Below are 22666 nucleotides of genomic sequence, written 5' to 3'. Positions count from 1 at the left end.
GCAACCCTGCGAGAGTTTCAGAAAAACAAAAAGGTAACACGCGAGGTCACTTACCATAACAATGTTGTGGACATCCTCAATTTAGTTTATTACCATCCTTTACGCTTTGTTCAGCGATTCCGAGTCTTGACCTTTGTTAGTATAGAATCAAAATAACATACACTGCGCGTGCCAAGCGAAAGCCCGTGTATTTCACAGCGGCGAAATGACGAAAGATCGAATACAGTGAAACAAGCCATTTCCCTAGAAATATGATTAGCCGTTTCTGAAATTCGTGGGAACTTAGATACTTTATGCTCAAGTTATTTTGTGGAGAATTAGTAATAAGCTGAATATGGCACAATAGCACATTAAACAGAGCCGCAGCCCACAGAATCGATTCAGATGAGTGGTTAAACTAAATAATCACAATGCGTCGCTAGATTGTGTTTATTTACCCATTCCATTATCCATTTTAAACACTTCAAACATGTCCTTTGCGTATTAGTATTTATGAATCGCTTTATAAGACCATAAAACTACATGAAATTTGCAGTTGGTTCACATCACAAGATAAAAAAAAGTGATAAAACTGTGAAAATACATTTAGTCATTTTAATAGAGATAGTTTAACTTTATTCATTTATGTAAATGCTCATGACAAACAACTTCTTAGTGTATCCCACAGAAATGTATACATCTTTATGCATTCAACAAAAGTCGCCACCAAAACCATTCAGTTTGACAGCTGGTTAGCTGGTTGACTAACCAGGATCCTTCATGTTTCTTACATGTGCAATCTGTATAATGTGTGGTTCTTTGAAATTATTTTCAATTAGTGTTATTAGACACCAGCAAACAGCAATGTTTATATAAGGCAATACATTCCTGTATATGCAAAACACTCCAACTGCATATTAAGACATTCTCGTGAGTCTCGATAGACGACAGGGCCATGTGTGGACTGCATTACAATCACATTCATTTGATTGGCCTTGAAGCAACTTCTTTCGTAAGATATATTTGTAAGATAGCATTTTGGGAAAACTGACAAGCTAAAAGACAGGTAATTCTCCAGAAAATGTACATTCTAATTGACCCTTCAATCCAAGCATGCCATATTAATGCTAAGATTATTATTTCCTGAGGACAGTAACATTATCTACGCAAGTAAGTCAATGTGGATGCTTCTAGCTATGCTACCTCTGATTTATAAAAACGTGGCGGAACACAATTCATAAGACAAATAGACATTGCATTCTTAGCGTTGCCACAATCGGAGCATTAGCATTAGCGTAAACTGTTTTCATGGCACAACAACAGTTTGAAGAGAAGACTTGTTCAGTTTTACTTCTGATGTTTATGGCTAGCTATATCAACAAATCTGGTTTAATGGCATATATAGTGCAAGCCTATCACAGAGGACTGAGGTTTTTTAATACCACAGTAACATAAAAACACACAGGCACTTGTAGTGTGTTGGCATCTGTATTAGCATACTTGTGTAGAGTATGTTTCCGGCCTAACAATAGCTTTTATGTGTTTTTACGTCATAAAAATGAACAAGATTGGCAATATTGAACATATTAGTTTTTTCTAAACTTTTTTTTTTTCAGTTAATGAGTCCTCCACAGCAGACACCTACCTACACCACAGTGGCTTTCTTCAAGAGAAGCCGAATTGCCCTTAAGAATCCCGTGGGATTGTGGGAAGGACGGTTCCTACAGCGACACCTGGAAGTGCTGGATGGAGACTCGGGGAGGTTAGCACAATCATCTTAGATGGGCTTTTCTGGTGCATCCCTAACCTGCTCAATCACATGTCGTCATAAAACCTGTCATCTTTTTTGAGCACAATTTCAATTATCCGTACTAACTGACAAACTGGATCATTCTTTTTCCATTGTCCTTCTCCTTCTGTTGGCGGGCCTCCCTCTCAGGTTCCACTGGCATGTAAATATCCATCGCCATCGCAACAGATCATTGTCATTCATATGGTTGTTATGGCACTAGCAGACCCACGGTGTCGGTTCAGAGCTTCCTCCAGGAACGCCACGATCTTGTCACCATCCTCCTGTGGAAATTGATGGCAAAATATGGGCAAGATATAAGAAGTTTAACAAGAAGTGAACATTTAGCTGTAGCTGCTGCTTCCATATGATTTCATGTCACATGCAAAAAATGATACTAATATGCTTTGACATGATGCACATAATGAAAATAGGAAATTTGCAGTATGTAGTGTGAATCAGTGTTTTTTTTTTAGTCTCACCTCACTGATGAAGGAATGATGGATAAGTTCATTGACCAAATCTCTGGAACTGTCATCTGTAATGACCACATATCAGCATTCAGTACATTAGCATTAAACACTAAACACCATCACTTCAAATTATAGTCAATATATTTAAATATTGATAAGTATGTTTGAATATTTAAATACATATTTCAAAAGCTAATACACAAAATAATGAGGAAATTAATTGTTTGTGTTGTTCCAAACCAAATATTTTTATATATTATATTATTCATGTTAAAATTTATATATATATATATATATATATATATATATATATATATATATATATATATATATATATATATATATATATATATATATATATATATATATGACTAAGGCACAACAGAATTAATTAAACTATTTAAAATTTTTGTTTAATTTCAGAAATTCAACATTTTTATTTTATTTTAATTGTGCTTTAATAAATTTTTATTTCCACTTCAGAACTGTTAATACTTATTACCAAAGCAACATTTTTTAAGTTTTCTTATTTAATATTCATATATTATTTTATCCTAGCTTTTTTTCATGTGCTGAAAATTTTAATAAATATTATTTTACAGTTTAGTATAAAACTAAGTTCTGAGTCACAAAACACTAAGGTAGTTTAAATTAAAAAAAAAATGTAGGATTATACCTTGATTAAAATATCATAATGTCAAATAAAAAAAAATAATTAAATACGTATTTATTTATTTATTTATTTATTTACTTTTAAACGTCATACAAATTTAAGTACAAATATAAATGTAATGGCATGCCACCAACAATGCAGTGGTGACATACTACTGCATTGTTGGGTGCCATTAAATTTTAGCCCCAATGCACCTATGTGGTGAAGAGAAATAATACAAATATTATTAGCAAAATTCAATGTGGTTAAACTCACTTGGCATAATATCACAGCTGAGCTGCCGATGGAGTTTATCATCCAGTTTCAAGAAAAGAGTGAGCTGTGGAAACAGCAGATATCAGTTTATTTGCCCCGATTCAACAGATGTTGCCATGTTGTACCCCTTAGCAGGATTATATTAGTCTGCATTATCATTAATATCAATTTAAACAAATGTAGATGAATCACCAGAGACACAAAGAACTAAACAGAGAATCACAATCCCATTCTAACACCACTGTGTCACTGATCAAGACTGCTCTTGAATGAATCTTTAAACAAAATAGCACGTGTACTAAACTGAGACAAACTCACATGAGTTTTAGTAGCTTCTTCATTAGACTCCAGGTTACAATGCATCTGTACCACCTAGAATGACAACTCAAGATTAACTAAGAAATGACTCAGCTATTATACAGTAAATGTGTTTTGATGAGAACACACACCTTCCTGGTCTCAGCCTCTTGCGGCTCCGGCGTGGGGGTCTTCAGTGTCTCCACCTGCTCTTGGGACATGGAGAGAGCGCGAGGTACGGGATGGGGTCGAGTGGACGCAAAGTTCATCAGAGGGTAAATGCCATTCCTGAGCGGTCACACGCACATGTACACATTACAAACCACAGGATACTTTTTAACATTATTGCTTTAACTGGTAACACCTACTTCACATCCTCCAGAAACTTGTCCAGCTCTAGAGGAGAAACATGAGAATACCTGCAGGACAGGAGAGATAAATAAATAATATAATAATAATCATCATCATCATCAAACACACATGATTGTATCATATGACATATCGTATCATGTGTCAAATCAGATGGCTTTTATGCTATTGTTAAAAATTGTTTGAAAAATTCTTCAAATATGTCTCTTATTATTATCTGATCAGAAATACAGTAAAAACAAAATATCTTCAATGTTGATATATTTTAAAATAGCCTTCGCTGTCTAATGATCCTTCAGAAATCCTTCTAATATGCTGATTTGCTGCTCAAGAAACATTATATTAAAACCCCTTGTGCTGCTTAATATTTCTGTGGGATCCATGATAGATTTTTCAAACAGAATTGATTTGAAGGCATCTTTTGTAATAGTATAAATGTTTTTCTGAGCAGCAGCTTCAGCTGAAACTTACTTGAGCTGAACGCGAGGACGATCTTTGTGAATAATCTCTGCCATGACTCCATTTGGGTCGAATGATTTGGTTTTCTCCTCCACGCAGTTCTCTGGAAGCATGTCTTTAAACCCGGGTAACATGTAAAAGCAATATAATTTATTTTTTTATAATAATAATCCATTTGACCTGAAATCCCATTAATCTTAAAATGTATAATTTAGGCAATCCTTCACATGAACACAACCTGAAATAAATGATATATTATTATTACATAGCTCAGAATACTTGATTGTGATTGGTCAGTCACAATAAACAAATATTATTTTGAAGAATGACTGCTAATAAGACACCATAAATTCAATATAGCAATCAAATCAAATAATTTCTGTCCAGTAATACCTGTATATAGTCACAGTCTATTATCTCTTACATAATTAAATACATCTTCTATATATGAAATGATTACAAGAGTCACTTCAAGTGAGAGAGGAAGAGGAACATTTTTTTCAATGGCTATATAATTTTTTCTGACAGTTACAATCAATCCATTCTTATTTTGGATGTATTTTGAAGCACACTTACACTGGTTATTGATGAGGCAGTGTGCTGCGAGCAGCTTGAGTGAGTGCACTTCGAACAGCACGCGATGAAACAGCAGGTCATGCGCCGTCGGCCGGAGTCTGGGATTGTGACGCACACACATCTGGGTGAACTCCTGAAATGAAAGAGCATGTCCATAACATGTTATTTTACTATCACAAAAAAAATGATTTCCAAAGATAACTGGAGTATGTTTTCCAAGAAAAATATCAGTTCAGTTTTTCTACTTTAGCATTTCTTGTTCTTTCTTATTGTTTGAGAAATGTACTTGCAATTTCTGCATTTCTAAACCTTTTTTTGATTATGCAAACAGATATACTACTACTTACAGGTGACAAATCAAATACAAAATAACCAAGGTCAACAAAACAAACAGTACATGATAGCCAACATGATTTGTGTGTGTGTGTGTGTGTGCGTTTGTGTGGGTGTTGTGTGTGTGTGTTGTGTATGTGTGTGTGTGTGTGTGTGTGTGTGTAACTGGGTTTGAATTAGATTTCATTTATTTTCTGTTCACATTTTCATTTCAAGTTTTAATCAGTTTGATTTTTTTTTTCGTTTTTGTTTATATGTATATATAGTTTTAAATATATTTTTTTAATTACAGTATTTAAGTGCAATGAGAACAATGATGATTTTTTTAAAGGCTAGTTGACAAGGCAAAACTAGCTGTAAACTGCATTTTCTAAACTTAATTTTACTACATTTATTGTTTATTTCATTTTAAATAATGAAAAAGTTTTGTTTATGGGTTTTAGTTGATAAAGAAAATCAGTTTTAATATAAAAGAACATTTTTGCATTTTTCTAAAGAAAATATACCATGGACGCCCCCTTCTGGAAACACTGGGTAAGAGCAGATGATTAGAGTGGGTTAAACTCATAAAAACACATTTCTTTCATGCAGTTTTAATAAGTCTCAGACATTTTCATCAACAAACTATATTTCAACCTTATAAAGACAACTGTATCATATTTGCTGCACACATTTTTATACAGCGACAAGATCTAATGTGTTCCTCCTTAAATGTAAGTCTGTGCTTGTTTACCTGTTTTATCATCTGCGTGAAAATCATGAGTCTGAGTGCATGTAAAAATGCCTATTAAACATAACCCTGTCTCACACACGTACCCTCATAAGCGGGTCTTCTAATGATTGGCCTGCATTGGATATGGCCTCCTTGGACACAACTGAATCCCCATTAGCCTGGATCTCCAACACGGCCATCTGAAGGAGTTTACATATTATTTCATAAGAGACTTGTCACATTTCAGTGCCATAAAGAGCTGTATGTAATACCACTGCGTGTTGGTTTCTCACCTCCAAAGCACAAATCCCAAAGGAAAAGATGTCAATGGCATAGTCATCTTCACATGCTGAGCATAGAGAAGGAAATATTAAACACATAAACTATGGCTGGTAAGCGATAATTGGTTTTAATATAATTAATTACATGATGTGGTGATTAATTAATCAAATTAATCGCACATCAAATTTGGAAAAAATTCTCCCAAAAGATCATTTAAAGTCATTTTAGTGTAAAGCACCAAACAGGTATTACAAAAAAGTAGGTTTAGCAAAAAATGTTTTGTTTGATAAAATGTATTACATATAGCCTACTCTTTTGGACCATGTGGTTAAATGCTGACAGAATTGTCATTTTCGGTTGGGTGAACTATAACTTTAATCATTTATTTTCTTAATTTTATTGTTATTACTATGGAAATATGAAATTACTTCTTTAATGAAATGATACTCTAAATAATAAACTGTACGTGGTGGTAAATGTCTTAATGATTAAGTCATTGAGTCATTTATTCATTCGTTTGATTCGTTCAAATAGCTGATTCATTCAGGAGTGAAGTAAATGGTTCTTTATGAATGGTTAATTGAATCATTAAGCTTGTTCGACTTGAAGCAGGTCATCACCATCAGACCGATCGGTGTGTGACATCAAAGAACCGCAAGAGCAGACGACTCCTTGTGCTTCTGAATCGCTCTCGCAGCACTTTGATGTCATACTCTGATCAGTCTGTGCAGCACCACTTCAAATCCAACGCGACTACGGCCAATGGTTTAACGCACCCAAATGGTTCACCAAATTCGTTCAAAACGTGCATTAAGAAATGAAATCCTGCTGTGGGTTGCTAAGAGATGAACAATTCTGATTTGTCTTTTCTCTTCTGGTTGGCGAAATTGAGCAAAACAGACAACATTGTGTCTAAAATAGCACAATATTAACTTCTTACTGAACTTGTATAAGATTGTGTGCATTGAAGCTCTAACATAAGTTTCTGTGCATAGAACTTCTAACACTTAAAAACTGTCTTTCTGCATTGCAAAAAAACATTTTATTTCATATCATCTGAAACATCTTTCATGGGTGCATTTGCACTCGTGTGATACTGCACTTAGCCTACTTCTTGTGTGATATTTTTTAACTATGTGATGTAAACCAGTCTGTCAAGTATGTTAATAATTTTAAATGACCAGCCCTAATATAAACCCCAAAATACTTGTATGTCTGGTCTAAACAATGCAGTGAAGAAGTCACACTCACAGCCATACTCTGGACTGAAGAAGTGCAGGTTCCTCTTATCATCGCGGTTTTGGTGTAGTTTACCTCGGACACCCCCTTCTGGGAACACTTGGTAAGAGTAGAGGATCAGTGCACGTCAAGCTCTCATTAAAATACATTTCTTTATTTAAAATAAATGTGGGTTTTTTTGTTTTCAGCCATTTTCATTAACAACTATATTACATTTAGCCCTATATATATCCTACAAATAATTTTATACGCAGATGTACACAATTTACTACGTTCCTTCTGTCGTCTAAATTAATAGTTTATAATTTTATAGCAAATAAAAAGCCTTTTTGTATCATTTTAATAACATGTGCCTTCAGGTTGAAGTTCACATAAAAACAAAATTATGATGTAAACATGAAAGTAGCTTTTATATTGCAAGTACTATTTCATTAATAACTCTTACAAAAGCAACTTAGCTTTACATGGTTAATCATGTTTTATCATATTAAAATGTTAATATCTAATATGATCTCTCAATCATCGTTTTATTGTGTTGGATTATGTTTTGCTTCCTGTAATGAAAACATCATGATATCAAGCATTTAAAGATCATCTTAGTAAGACATATTATTGGGAGATTTTATATTTATATTCATATTAATTTCATGTAAGCCTTCTATTGTACTGTTATAAAGATCTCATCACCTTACATTACAAGCTATTAAAATTTCATCTTACTTTAACCATATAAATATTAACAACTGTAACAAATTGCATATTTTTGCTCAGTTTTGGCCTCTGAATGATCTTTATATTCTCCTATGTCATACTACATAAGCCTGATGTAAGAAATATGATGCTCAGTAAAAAGAAAGTACATATGCAAACCTTTTTTTCTAAGTTTTTTTGTAAAAAGTTTGTCTAAAGGTTCAAAAAGTGTTTAAAAAAGTGACTTTTTTGATTGAATATACATTTGCATGAAAGTTTTTAATCAGTGGTTTTATGAAAAATTTGTTCATATTGAATATTGAATGAGGTGATAAAATGGCTCTTACCATTCACAAAGAGTCGATGCCAAACTACAGAGAAAAAAACTGAAATTAAAGAAGACCCTGGATGATGATTATACAGATTTCATTGTTTCATTACCTTAATTTTTCGGAGCATAAGTGCTCCATAAACACTGATTTATTTTTCAGTAAAGAAACATTGGTTTTTAATTCGATCTAATGTTTGCATAAAATTAATTTCATAATTCTTTCAAACAATAAATGTGTTTCCTCAGTCAAAAAATGGACTAAAAAGAGCATATTTCCCTTAGAGGAGAAAACAAAAAGGCTGAACGTGCAGGAAAAAATCAAATATACCTGATCCGATTTTAATGAGGCCGTTGTGTTGAATGAAGATGGTGTCACATGTGAGGTTGCCGTGAATTATGGGAGGGTCACATGAGTGCAGGTAACTGATAAGAAGAAGAAGTTGCATGCTTGTTAACAAATGTTCATGTCTGAACACACACATACACACAAATGAAGGAGTGTGTCACCTGAGAGCAGAGAGGATCTGCGTACACCAGCGTTTCCAGGCCTGAAATCCAGAAATGTATCACATAAACACAAAAATCACAGCATTGCACGGTAATAATCATGTGCATCATATATTTAGACATCAGTCTGGGACTAAAAATGCGTATGAAAGCCTGACCTTGACATTCATGCTCTTGTGGTTTTTCTTGGTCTTTTTAAGGAACTGTTTCAAGCTGCCAGACGACATGTACTCTGTGATGAACACAACCTGTGAGGGATATAAAAAGAAAAGCTATTTCCACATAATGGCCACTTCAGCTTTATACCAAAATAAGAAGAGTTATTTTAGAAAAAATCATCTTAGACTTTTTAAGCTCACACTTCCCATATCTGACTCTTCAAACTGAAAGTTTATGTGGCCAAATATGATATTTTTTCTGTTCAGCCTCCATTTGATTTATCAAGCTTGAGATTTCAGCAATGCTCTCACCATTTTATTTGCATAATAAGAGTTTTTTAAATCATTTAGCTTAAATACTGGCCTTACTTTTTAAATGTTTCAAAATACATTTAAAAATTGAGACATTTCACCTATGAGAGATACTTTGCTGTAGTCATTATTATCAAAAGGACATTGATACCAGCTGTGTGTATCTGTGTGTGTTACCCGCGCATGATTGTCCCCAATGTCCAGCCAATATTTGTGAAATTTGATTATGTTTGGATGATCCACCTGCATCAGGTTCTCAAACATCTCCTTCATTTTGTCCTACACAAATACAACACATACAAATATACAAAATCATGTATGTTAATCATTTTAACTAGCACATACACGTATACTGTTCAAAAGTTTGAGGTCAGTATGATTTTTTAAAGCGATTAATGCTTTTATTCAGCAAAAATGCACTAAATTGTTCAAAAGTGACAGTAAGGAGATGAATAATGTTACAAAAATGTCTGTTTCAAACTAATTCTGTTCTTTTCATTTTTCTATCTAAAAACTAAAAAGTAGTATAACGGTTTCAGCACTGCTAATAATGATAAATTTTTCTTGAGCAGTAAATCAGCATATTGAAAAGATATCTGAAGGATCATATGACACTGAAGACTGGAGTAACGATGCTGAATATTGACATTTTAAATTATATTTAAATAGAAAACATTTATTTAAAATTATAAAACAATATTACTTTTTTTTACTGTATTTTTGATCAAATCAAATAAAAGCAGCCTAAGTGAATATAAAGCGACTTCTTTAACCAACCCTAAACGGATTTGAACATTTGAACAGAAATGGGTTTTGTAGCTCTCACCTCCACTGTCTTGAAGACCTTCTTGTCATGGAAGAGAACCTCATTCCAGACCACCTCAACACCCTCTTCAGTGTCCATGGCCAGAGAGGCGCTCTCCACTCCAGGAACATTCCCCTGACTCACCTGCAGGGGGAGACAAATAGTCACTTTAACATCCACAATCCATTCCACTGTAAGTAACCTAAAAATTCATAACACCCTCTTATGAGTGCAGGAATAAAGTAAAGAGTTTTAAGAGTGATGTGTCACTTGAGTGGGGAAATGAACAACTACTGAATTGAAATGTGATGTGACATAAGTATTTAAAAGACTAACAGCTGCATTGATTGTAGTTAAAGACATACAATATATTGATCAGACTGGTCAGTCTTCTAGAGTTTTATAATCATTTACAAATAATTAAATAACATTTTAAAACATATAACACCTGCTCTGTTTTTAAATATTTTAAAATGTAAAAATTATGTAAAATTAGTTTTGTTTTGTTTTTTGTTTTTTTTTCTATCTTATTTTAAAAAATATATAGTTTAGTATATAAAATTGTATTTTAAGTAAAATAAAATAAAATCATCACTGACCATTAAAAACTGGCATTCATTGACCAATATTTGTTTGGACATCCAATGCTTTTGTTTTGTTAACCTCTTTTCAAATCAAAATTTGAAAGTATAATTTATCTAACTGACTTCAAAGGCATATTTTGTGATTTTCAAAGGGAAAATGTTACATTTGAATTTGGATTAGAGCTTTATAGAGAGAGAGAGGTCTCAAGTGACGCCAGAGAGACATAGAGATGAGGATCATGCTGAGAGAGGGATAATGACTGAAGAGATGAGACGAAAGAGAGAGACAGCAAATCCTGAGAAAGTGAACACACGCCTCTGCCGAGTCATGCATGTCTCACACTTCATCTCTGCCTGTGTGCATGTGAGCAGACAAATATACAATGTGTGTCCATCTGCAACTGTCTGGACTTCTATGACTAATAAATGTACTTTTGTGCTTTGTTCAGCTGACTGCTGTCAGACAGACACAGCTAGGCTTTTAACCATGAACAAAAAATTATTTTCAAAAACTTCCATAAAGATATAAAGCAGCACTGTTTTCAACATTGACAAATTAATGATAATAAATATTTTCGTAGGTTGCTGAAAATTCTGCTTCACCGTTACATGAATAAATGACATTTTAAAACATATTAAGAATTTGCATTTTACTGTGTTTCTGATTGAATAAATGTAGCCTTGAGAAACAAAAAATCTGATGTGATAATATTGATAAAATTGCAATTACTGGGCAAAACCTTTCACCTAGTATGATACGAGTATTTCAATTCAATTCAAGGACAAGACTTGGCTGGAATTAGTCTTGGCTGGAATAACATGTATGTTGCAATAAGAGTTGTTTGACTGAGCCCAAAATCAGTCACCTATATTAGATGTTTTACGGTACACATGTTTCTGGTTGGCACTCTGAGCCAAGCTGTTTGTAGAGATATGGACTGGAATCAGGAGTGTCTATTGCATGCACATGGCAGAACGGATGGGTGTCCTAACAGACCATGTGCACAAATTCAGAGTCACTTTATTTATTCAAGATATTAGCTTTATTGATATGCAGAAGAGGATGCATATTTGCACTCCAGTAAACAGGTGATCATTCAAAACATACCTTTCAAATGCATCCATCTCAGCTTCATATACTTGTTTTGGTCAATAATGTGATTATAGCTGTGGAGGAACTGCAGAATTCAGATACACTAGAGCCATTGAGTCATCAGCTGGGAACCCAGCCCAGAACTAGTCAAAAGACCACAATATATCACCCTCACAAAATAAATAAGGCTATAGAAGTGTTTTTCCTGTAGCTTTCTGAGGGTGGTGACCAAGATGTTGTGAGTTTAACCCTTTAGAACTAGAACTGAAGTCCTTACAAAATGTTCTCATCATGAACCGGTTTTGAACCAGTTACAGTTTTGGCTGCAAGCTCTAGTCTTGAAGGTTTTGTAGCTCAACTAGTTGTTTTGTTGTTTCTTTTGAAAACTTAAAGGCTTTTTGGGTACAACTGGGCTGATCCTAAAACACCATGAGAGAAGTACAGAACTAACCACCAGTCTGAGCCCTGATTTGTATGGATTACCCACAATCCTTTGGTTGTTTGCATGTATGGCATGCGGCCTGCAATAGGGTTTCATCTCTGAAGTCATGAGGTCGCAGAGGGTGTGTTGGGTTTAATTCATGTCGGAATACAACAGCAGCCATTTCTAGAAATTTTGACAAAACTCATCCATAAAGTAAACTCTTTAAGATTCTCTTAAAGGTCAAACAAGCTGTTTTTTTTTCATAAAATAAATATAATTAGCTACAAACTTCAGTCTGTAAAACACTAAACAAAGCAGAATTTGTACAGCAGCCAAATCCACAATAAAATAGAAATAGCAAATAGCTTTTTCGACAATAATAAAATAATACACCATGCACAATAAGCATAAAGATAATTGTTGGCACGTATGAGAAAGTTCTCTACTGTGCTGTTCTTCAATACAACAGTATAATTTTACATTTTTAGTATAATTACACCTGTGTTCTTTAACACATTATCCCACACAAATCTATTCTCAGTTATAAAGGCATTGAAGCTTTATATCCTCATAGTTTCTGCTGCTTTCTGTTACTCATTGCATTGATATACTGGGAAATTTCATTGTTTGTATTACTTCACTCATTCCAGACAGACTGGAATGTGTATTAGTAGTGCAACCTTTCAATGATTGGTTCTGTAGTTACATAATTACACCAGTAGGTGGCAACAAGTGACAGTCTTTAAGAGCAAGTCATTTGATTAATTCATTCAACTGATTTATTTGAAAACACTAATTCAGGAACCAAATTCATTGATGTGACATTTAAACGTGTTATGGTCTTTGTTTGGAACAATTTTTGTGGTTGCAAAGATTTCCAAACCAACTAAGAATACTGTGTATACAATACTATTTAACTTATTTAACTTTTGAACAGGGAAATGCCGATATAAAATTTTCCTGTTGCGATTAATTGCTAATGCATTTTTATTACGGTATACGGTATTATCACGGTATTGAAATGTAGTCATAAATTTTGGTCATAATACAGTATAACAGGTAGGGCTGCACGATTCTGGATAAATTGAGAATCACGATTTTTTGATCTCATATAGAGATCACGATTCTCCTACGATTCTTTATTATTATTATTACTATTAACATTATCATTATCACAAGTATATAAATTAATTATTTTATTTTGCAAGGATTCTTTAAATTGATCAAGTGTGACAAAGACATTTATAACAAAATATTTCTATTACACACAATTATTGTTCTTCTGAACTTTCTATCAAAGAAACCTGAAAAAAATCTACTCATCTGTTTTCAACATAATAATAATAATAATAATAATAATAATAATAATGTTTTTTTGAACGGCAAAACAGCATATTAGAATGATTTCTGAAGATCATGTGACACTGAAGACTGGAGTAATGATGCTGAAAATACAGCTGCACACCACAGAAATAAATTACATTTTAAAATACATTCAAGTGAAAGCAGTTATTTTAAATGGTAAAAATATTTCAAAACTTTACTATTTTTGCTGTACTTTGGATCAGATAAATATAGTTTGGTGAGCAGAAGAGACTTTAAAAAAACATTACACATCTTATGGTTCAAAAACTTTTGACTGGTAGTGTATATATAATATATTTAAAACCCCAGTTTTTTTAATATTAGAATGATGAAAAAGTTGTTTAGATCACTGATTCAACGACTCACTCATAAACCTACTACACTTGTTTCATTTCTGGATGAATCAGCGTTTTTGAACGATTCTCTTGAATGAAAAATTAATTCATTGACAAATAAAATAAGACAATTGTCGCCACCTATTGGTGAAACAATGCAATCGACACAAACGTTATTTAAAGCGCAGTACTTTAAAAGGGGATTTGTTATATTTTGATCGCTGCCATATAGACATCAATGTTTATATTTAAACTATAAACTTTATCCCAGTATTTCTGTGATAATATAAATGACTGTAAGACAGATACAATACTGTGTAGTTGAAAATACTGTTTGTGAAGATGTTTCTTAACCAAACATGGTAAGAGCTCTCTGTGTCAGCGGCAGTGCGCGCACGGATTTGCATGATCCGGTAAGACTTTGTCAAAGGTTTAACAGACTCGGGGAATCGTTGTCTTTTAGAAATGAGATCGAGAGGGTGTCTGAATCGAGATCGCGATCTTTTAACGATTAATCGTGCAGCTCTAATAACAGGTTAAATAACTTTTTCTTATAACAAAAATAACTGAACAAAAATATATAAAGTTAAAAGTTTTAAACAGATTAAAGTGTTAAAGAACTATAAAGACCAATCAGAATCACTTTACAATAAGACCTCATTAGTTAACCATTAACATTCACAATGAGCAATAGCTACATTTGCTACAGTTATTAATCTTTGTTTAAAAATACAAGTTTTAGTTCAAGTTAGCTCATTAAATAACACAGCTGAAACCTTCGATTTTAACAACGTGTTATTAAATATTGGAATACCTAAGATTTATGAATGTTCAGTTATAATGAATTAACTCATGTTAACTAATGAAGCCCTAATGTAAAGAGTGAATGAACAATAAAAAATCAAAACACTTTCAAACAATATCTATGGAATGTTGTAGTTCAGATAAAACACCATAGCAAATACACAAAACTGAATGGCTATTTCAGATTATTTAAATATGTTTTAGAAAGTAGTGCTGCTGCTCTATTTATGGGGTTCCCAGGGTAACGGCTGAATTTTCAGAAGTTTAGCGCCATCTGCTGTCAGAAAGTGAATGTGCTTTCATTCAGCGCATCTCTCACGTGTTCTTCCATGTGCTTCTCATGCGTGCTTGTTTACATCAGAGCAAACATTTCAAGTCTTGTTGTGCATTTTGACCAATTGATGGGAAAATTAGTCTTAAAATGCATTTCAAATTCTGAATAATTTGTAATATATAATTATTCACCGTATTTAGAAGTGCCCACGATGACAATATCGTGCATATTCATTACCGTGATGTCAACGTCTTAATCATTCTGTCTAGGTTTATTTTTGCGCTAATGACTGTCTGACTATACATTATCCCTTACATAATTGCACACTGCAATGTATCATCAAGGTAAAAAACTTTCTTTATCAACCTTTTCCATCGCTGTGGCAAACATGCATTTTACCTAGCATTTTCTGCTTTAAAATTCACAGATGGATGAGGTTAAACCTCAAAGTGTAACCTCACATTCACAGCTTCTGGTATGCAGACCACTTTGCATTAGTGTCACGTCTACTGTACATGTGTGTGAGAATAGATGAAAGATCCTGTGAAACATGACAGTGTCCTCACTCTGACCTCTCACATCCAGACTCTAGACTCCAATTGGGTCTGTCCTGCTTTCAACAGGAAAACAGCCCTGGGCCCAGCCCTGACCCCGAGAGGTTAGTCTGGGTTAAATCAGGATTGTGTGTGGCTTGATTTGAACCTAATCACAGACCAACTGGACATAGGTCTGGGCAGGGGGAAAAATATAGCATGTATTTTTTCTGATATATGCAATTGCTGAAATATAAAATCAAATGATTGTAGAGAGTAAAATAACAGAAACTTCTAGTTCCTATAGTCAAATTATTATCCATACTATATTATTGAAATTAAAGTACATTTCTGTAGCATAAAGAACCAAGCTTTTCTCTCCTCTTATTAAACTGTACACTTAATCAGTACAGTAATATGGTAATTTATCATTAAAAGCAAATCACCAGCTGCAGGTAGTAAACCTCTCACCATAACTCATCGTTCTAGTGACCTCCAAGGTCACTCTGACTAATATTACAGGAAATGTGACTGTAATTTACCAGGTAATACCAGGCTTTGTAGACTAGCCACTTGATAAGAGGTTGAAACAATGAAGGAATTGTTCTGATTTAAGAAAAGGCAGCTCTATTGTTCTAGGAGTTGCAGAAATAGTCTTGCAAACGCTGTGGCATGCTTGGCATGCCTTTGTTTTCTCGATGGGAAAGGTGTTGAAAGACTCTTATTGCACCTCAAACATGCACAGGTTCATCAACATCTTCTAATAATGAGTCTCCAGTGTGAGATATGCTGTAATACACAGCACACATTAAGACATAAAAAAATACATACATTTATTTAAAAATGGACACTAAAACTATTATATATATATTCACACACACACACACTATTTTTAAACAAGCAAGAAAATTGAAAATAGTCAATATCACTGTCTAGCGAGAGTGTTAAACAATCTACACTGAACTGATTTCATTGTAGACATTATGTAAGACTCAAAGGTCGATGCGTCTGTGTTTAAAGCCAGCAGGCCACTATCTGACAGAACTCATATATGGTAAAATATTGACTAGTCTCCTGCTACTGTATCTTTATCCAAGGTAGTTTTAAGGTATTCTCTTCAGACAAACAAATTAAAAGTACTGAATGGATTACCATGTTAAATAATGGGATTATCACAAAGCTTGTATTTGAATATACCGTCAGATGTCATGTTCAGTTGGTGCTTATCTTTTAGGTGTTTATCTGGACTGTACACTAACCCAGTAAACAAGAGATTAGGGTTGAACTTTCTGAACAAGGCCATCAACAAATCAAGCATTGATTTATCAAACTGTGAGAGTTACATTCATCATTAAAGATTAAAAGAACAAAAACTTGCTGAAAAAAAAAGAAAACTAGATGCTAAGGTTTTGAATAGAAAAATCATGTTCTAAAACTGTAATTTTAATAATACCTTGTAACAAATCACTTTTTGCCACTTTATCATTGTTTTTATGTTATTAATCGCTAGACTGAATATTGCATTTTGCAGTTTTTTTATTAATCTTGATTATCAAATTATAGACTCATTAATCAATATATCCTTGATCATGATCGGTTGTTTTTATTTCATTTACTGATTTATTCACTGATTTACAAATTGATTTTTCAAATATATGTTGAACCATCTAAAAGATCTATAACATGCAATCCTTTGAATTTTCCTTAGAATTCAGAGCAATACATTCTACAATTCTTTTTAAAATAAATAAATACAAAAAATACCTAGAGTTAATTCAAAACACCAGAAAGCAGAATTTAAAAAGGTAAACAGAGTCAGGCCGAGGTGTTAGTAAATGCATCGCAGCCAACTGAGAGCATGTTGTGGCCAAAACCAAGTATCAATAATTACAGTATAATAATATGAAGCCATTCCAACAGTCATTAAAGGCATCTGAGGTTGCCTTATTCCTGGAAAAAGCATTAATATGTTCTGGCAAAATAATACCTTTAATAAAAAGCTCTATAAAGAGACTAATCACTAGCCAGTGCATTACCTAACCAAACATGTGCAAAAGAGAAAACAAGCTGCTATTTGTACAAATTGCTATTTTATTGGGGGTTACAGTACAGTGAAGATTTCTTTTGGATGGAAAGATCATGATTTCTAGGTAAATGAGTTTGTATGAGGTCACAAGAGAATAGTTAGTAGAATAAATACCTGTAGAAAATGGTAAAGGTCATGAAATGTACAACTTAAATAAACATATGCTTTAGTATTAAGACCGCAGATGAATAAAGACACTGTAAACATGTTTCTTAAATTTCATTTCCTCCAGTTACCTGAAGGAACTCAGACAATTAAAACAATCCAAGTGCATAAGTCAGTAAATTTCCTGCTACGTGCCGCAAAAATCTAAACATGTCCTCAACAGCAATTATTTGTGAAGAAATACACCGACTGTCTGCTTTCATAATGCAGAACTAAAATACTTATCTAGTATTGATGGAATAAAGGTCTTCATACATCCAAAAATTTGTACTGAAAAGTGTTGCCTGAACCCATGCAGACCCAAAAATTGCCTTAAATGAAGCAACCCCGACCATTATTTGAAAGTTGGACCCGGCTGTTTTTGTAACTGTGCTGTGCATTTCAGCCGTTATAAATCTGTAAACTCCCTAGGTTTATTTCACTACTGGGAAAGCTGATGAGAGACTTTTAAATTGCTATCTTCAATACCATTAGTGGGGAATGGGAAATAGAGGGCTGTTCCTTTAATTAACACATGCTGAGAGCACTGCTTGTTCAGCTGACAGCTCCGGTGGGATCAGAGCTCACGGTGTGTGTTGACGACAGTATCCACTCTTGTGCACCTGTCTGACTGATCTTGACCCCGCAACATTCATTCACAACCCCATTCCCAGTTTAATGTAAGAGAATCAAACTCTCACCATGGATTTAATACTGCTCTCTAAACAAAAACAACTTACTTGTTTATATTTCCCACTAGTTGGAACTTACTGCGCTAGATATGAATTACAGAGGAGTCCAAATATACCTGGGGGGGGGGGGGGGTTAAGCGTCAAAATAAGTTTTACCCTTTTAAAGGTTTTATATATATTTAAAGTCACTAATTAAATAGTCTTTATATATTAATATACAGTGGGGTCCAAATGTCTACAAGATTTTTTTCCATTTAAATTTTAAAATAAAGCTTTAACAGATGTTTTAAAACATTTTGAACTTTAAAAAAAATATTTTAAAGTCACCAATCACATAAGAAAATGTGTTATTCAGACAACATTTACTTTACAATTGTTGATTTAAAATCAAGATTTTAAATTCATTTTTTATTTAAAATTGGTGTGTTGATAAGATCATAGATACTGAAAAAAAACTTGTTAGATTTATAACTAAAAATAAAACTATAAATAGAAAAATAAAAATAAAAATAGGTTAACTGAAATAAAATAGGAAGAAAATGACTTAGTTTTAGTTAGGCATTTTATATATGACAGATATATATATATATATATATATATATATATATATATATATATATATATATATATATATATATATATATATATATATGCTGATAAAAATGACAAAATGCAGCAAAATTAATAAAACTAAAACATAAAATAACAAATTTACTAGTAAAAAATTTAAATGATAATAACAACTATAATAGTAACTAAATAATACTAAAATAACACTGTACAGTATCCTTTCAAATCAGAATTTCCCATTTGAGATCGTAACCCCAACCAGGTTCCCAAACTTACTGATTTTAAAGGAACTGATTGTGGTTTTACTAGTAGCCAAATAATCTAAATATGGGCAGGTCCTGCTGGTAAAAATATGAACTATTGGCTTTTCCATGAGTCATAAAAAAAAAAAAAAAGAATGTAGAAAACAATAAAAAGTTAAAAATTGCAATGAATATGATTAATGATTCAAATAAATAAAATGAGTTTCTACTCTTTGTAAAAGAGTAAGCTCAAGTAAATACTGCTACAGTGTTGAGTGCTATACACTCAGCTATATCGCATCATATATGATAATGTCATGAAAGATCCATCAATACTAACAGAGACAGACATCCTCATGCTAAGTATCAGGCCATGTAACGTAATGAGAAAGCATCACTCAAGCAGACTCAAGCAGACAGATAATGTGCTATCAGAGCATCTAAGTGCTGCCGCATTAGTGTGTCAGTGACTGACACGCTCCCCATGCTTAAAACTAGTCCAACTGGGTCTAAACTGTGTGTCTATGCAGGAATTTGATCCGTCTGGAATTGTGGATGACAGCAGATGTTCTTTAGATCGCTGATATAAAACTTAAACATATCTTCACGATGGAAAATTGTGCACTTCTGTGTGTGCACACCTCCCCGTTCATGGTCGGTTGATCACGCAATAATTAAAAAAGTTGTACGTCATCATGTCTCGGTTTCTCTTGACGCTATACCGAGCAAACGCAGTTCATCTATTGTGCAGAACTCTTTCCAAGAGAGCCTGGAGGCGTTACCCGTTTCTGTTTAAGAAAGCGGAGATTTCTTTTAACGTGATTTCAAACTCAAAGAAACCAAACAGGCTTTAAAATAAACACTGTAATAAGATTTGATGCAAGTATAATCTCACTGTGAGGAAACACCCAGACAAGCATTTCCATCAAAGTCTTGAAAGTGAAATCAATCACACTTTTCTGAGAAAGTATTATTTTAAAACTACTACAGTTGGAGTGTGGTTTAATGAAACTGGCTGTTCATATCACCTGCTTGCTTGTGAATTTAAAAACATTACTAGGGAGGGTCAAACTAATGCACTCAACAATATAAATGATAAGAACATGTGGGAGCTTGTGATAAACTTCAGTAACTTCTTATCGCCACTTAAGCTTAGAGACAAAAGAGACTGTTTAATTTATTCTGACACATTAATGAGCTGGAACGTCCCGTTTAAACGGTTTGAATGTTATCCTTCTAATTTTAACCTACATTACATTTCGATCTTCACGCAACATGAAAATTAAATATGATTAAGCAAATATTTAATTTATTTTAAATTTTATTATTTTCTTCTTTCTACAACCTTAAATCATTAAATAATGTAATATATATATATATATATATATATATATATATATATATATATTCAAAACTTATTTAATTGAATTTACTCCTATATATATTTAAACAAAACATCTGTTTTGTGTTTAAATATTAAATTAACAAGTAATTTAATAAAAATTCAAATTAAACCATAATTTACACCAATTAAATTACATAAATTACATACATGTGTGTATGTGTGTATGTATATATATATATATATATATATATATATATATATATATATATATATATATATATGAATAAATTCAATTAAATAAGTTTTGAATATATATATATATATATATATATATATATATATATATATATATGAATAAATTCAATTGAATAAGTTTTGAATATATATATATATATATATATATATATATATATATATATATATATATTACATTAAATATTTAAAAACGTATTAAGTCATTAAATCATGTAATATATAAATTAACAAATAACAATATTAAGATATATTTAATATAATGTGTTATTCAATTAATTGATTGAAATATATTAAGAGAAATTCTACAAATTTAACACAATTTCAGTTTTCTATTTAATATCTCTTTCTTTTTAAATCCTAAACCATGACTGGAATTACGCAATAATCATGTTAGCCTTGTCAGATGAATAACAAATACTGAGCTGCCTACATACACCGCATTCACAGCCGTCAGTAAGCTTCAAGTTGCCTACACAGTAAGCTGCATTTCTGAGCAACTGCCTACATAGACAGCATGTTTGAGCTGTATTTTTAGCCATTATACAGAGCTGACCACTTAATAGGCAGCATTTTTGGCTATCATTTTGAGACAAGTTGCCTTCTTGCATATCACAGTGATACCATGAGTGAGCTTATTATCATCTAAGCATCGTTTTTTGAGCATCATATGCCGCTTACTACCTAGACCGTTAGCATTTTGGTCATTTAAGTAAGATGCCTACCTGGGGGTCTTAGTAGGCATTTTCAAACCTCATAATGGGCTCACTATCTACCTAACGTTAGACATCGTTTCGGAGATGAGTGTGTGCTCCCTAACTAGGCATCAGGGAGCTGCCCTGCCTACTTCAGCATCACAGGCATCATTTCTGAGCTTCGCGTCCAAAACATACACATCTGTGACTGTCAGCTGAGTGTTTAGGCAGCTGGGGAGGATTTGAGACACGGCTAATGATAAACTGCTCCTCAGTGACTGACCTGCTCTTTTCGTTTCTGCCAGCGGCCGCAGGGACTCTCCTCCACGATCTCACTCTCATCCTCGCTCTCCTCTTCCTTCTCCTCGGATCCAGAGTTTCTCTCCGGGACGGACATAGTCATTATATGTCACCGAATGACCGTCGCACAAACGCCGCGCAGCCGTTGCGAAGGAAACCGCTCGAAACAGCGTTGAAATGACGCGCTGCTGTGTGGACGTCCGCGCGAGATGACTCAATGTTCAATACGCCACAGTCCAGGGACATTCTTTTCTGTCAGCAACAACAACTGATGTCGGTCATTTTTAAAACCAATGAAATGCTGAAGAAATTACAAGACGTTTTTCCTGTTGAAAATAAGAGTTCAGTAAGAGTTGTTAAAATTAAAATGTCCTCTCATTCAGCAGTTTACCGCTTTAAAACGACACACATATCGAGCGCCACTGTTGGCTCACAGATTACCGTAATGACTGGATAAAACACGATTAACAACGTACATCAAACCGTGTCCCATTTCAAAATGAGTCAGAGATAATCACAAAATAACACACACACACACACACACACACACACACACACACACACATATATATATATATATATATATATATATATATATATATATATATATATATATACACAGTACAGACCAAAAGTTTGGAAACATGACTATTTTTAATGTTTTTGAAAGTTTCTTCTGCTCATCAAGC

The 22666-nt window shown here is 33.2% G+C and overlaps 1 protein-coding gene across 2 annotated transcripts; it reads right to left on the bottom strand.

Moving 5' to 3' along the window:
• Positions 1–580: 580 nt before the first annotated feature.
• LOC128013345 (nuclear receptor-binding protein 2) lies at positions 581–22432 on the bottom strand. 2 transcript variants are annotated; one of them, XM_052596265.1, is made up of 18 exons: positions 21961–22432; positions 10261–10383; positions 9612–9713; positions 9123–9212; positions 8965–9005; positions 8786–8880; positions 8474–8497; positions 7449–7526; positions 6209–6264; positions 6020–6115; positions 4871–5003; positions 4307–4409; positions 3835–3885; positions 3619–3754; positions 3488–3541; positions 3170–3233; positions 2251–2306; positions 581–2052 (listed from the first exon to the last, which is right to left on the bottom strand). In XM_052596265.1, the coding sequence occupies exons 1-18, from the start codon at positions 22078–22080 to the stop codon at positions 1969–1971; spliced, it is 1506 nt and encodes a 501-aa protein (XP_052452225.1). In that variant the 5' UTR covers positions 22081–22432; the 3' UTR covers positions 581–1968. The 2 variants fall into 2 exon arrangements, with proteins under 2 accessions (XP_052452225.1, XP_052452224.1); XM_052596264.1 differs by having other exon boundaries at positions 7449–7535; positions 21961–22431.
• Between the last annotated feature and the right edge of the window lie 234 nt (positions 22433–22666).

Source organism: Carassius gibelio, chromosome B24 (genome assembly GCF_023724105.1).
Source record: "Carassius gibelio isolate Cgi1373 ecotype wild population from Czech Republic chromosome B24, carGib1.2-hapl.c, whole genome shotgun sequence".
NCBI lineage: Eukaryota > Metazoa > Chordata > Actinopteri > Cypriniformes > Cyprinidae > Carassius > Carassius gibelio.
Note: the sequence above shows the minus strand (reverse complement) of the source record. Positions and strands in the feature narration are given on the sequence as shown.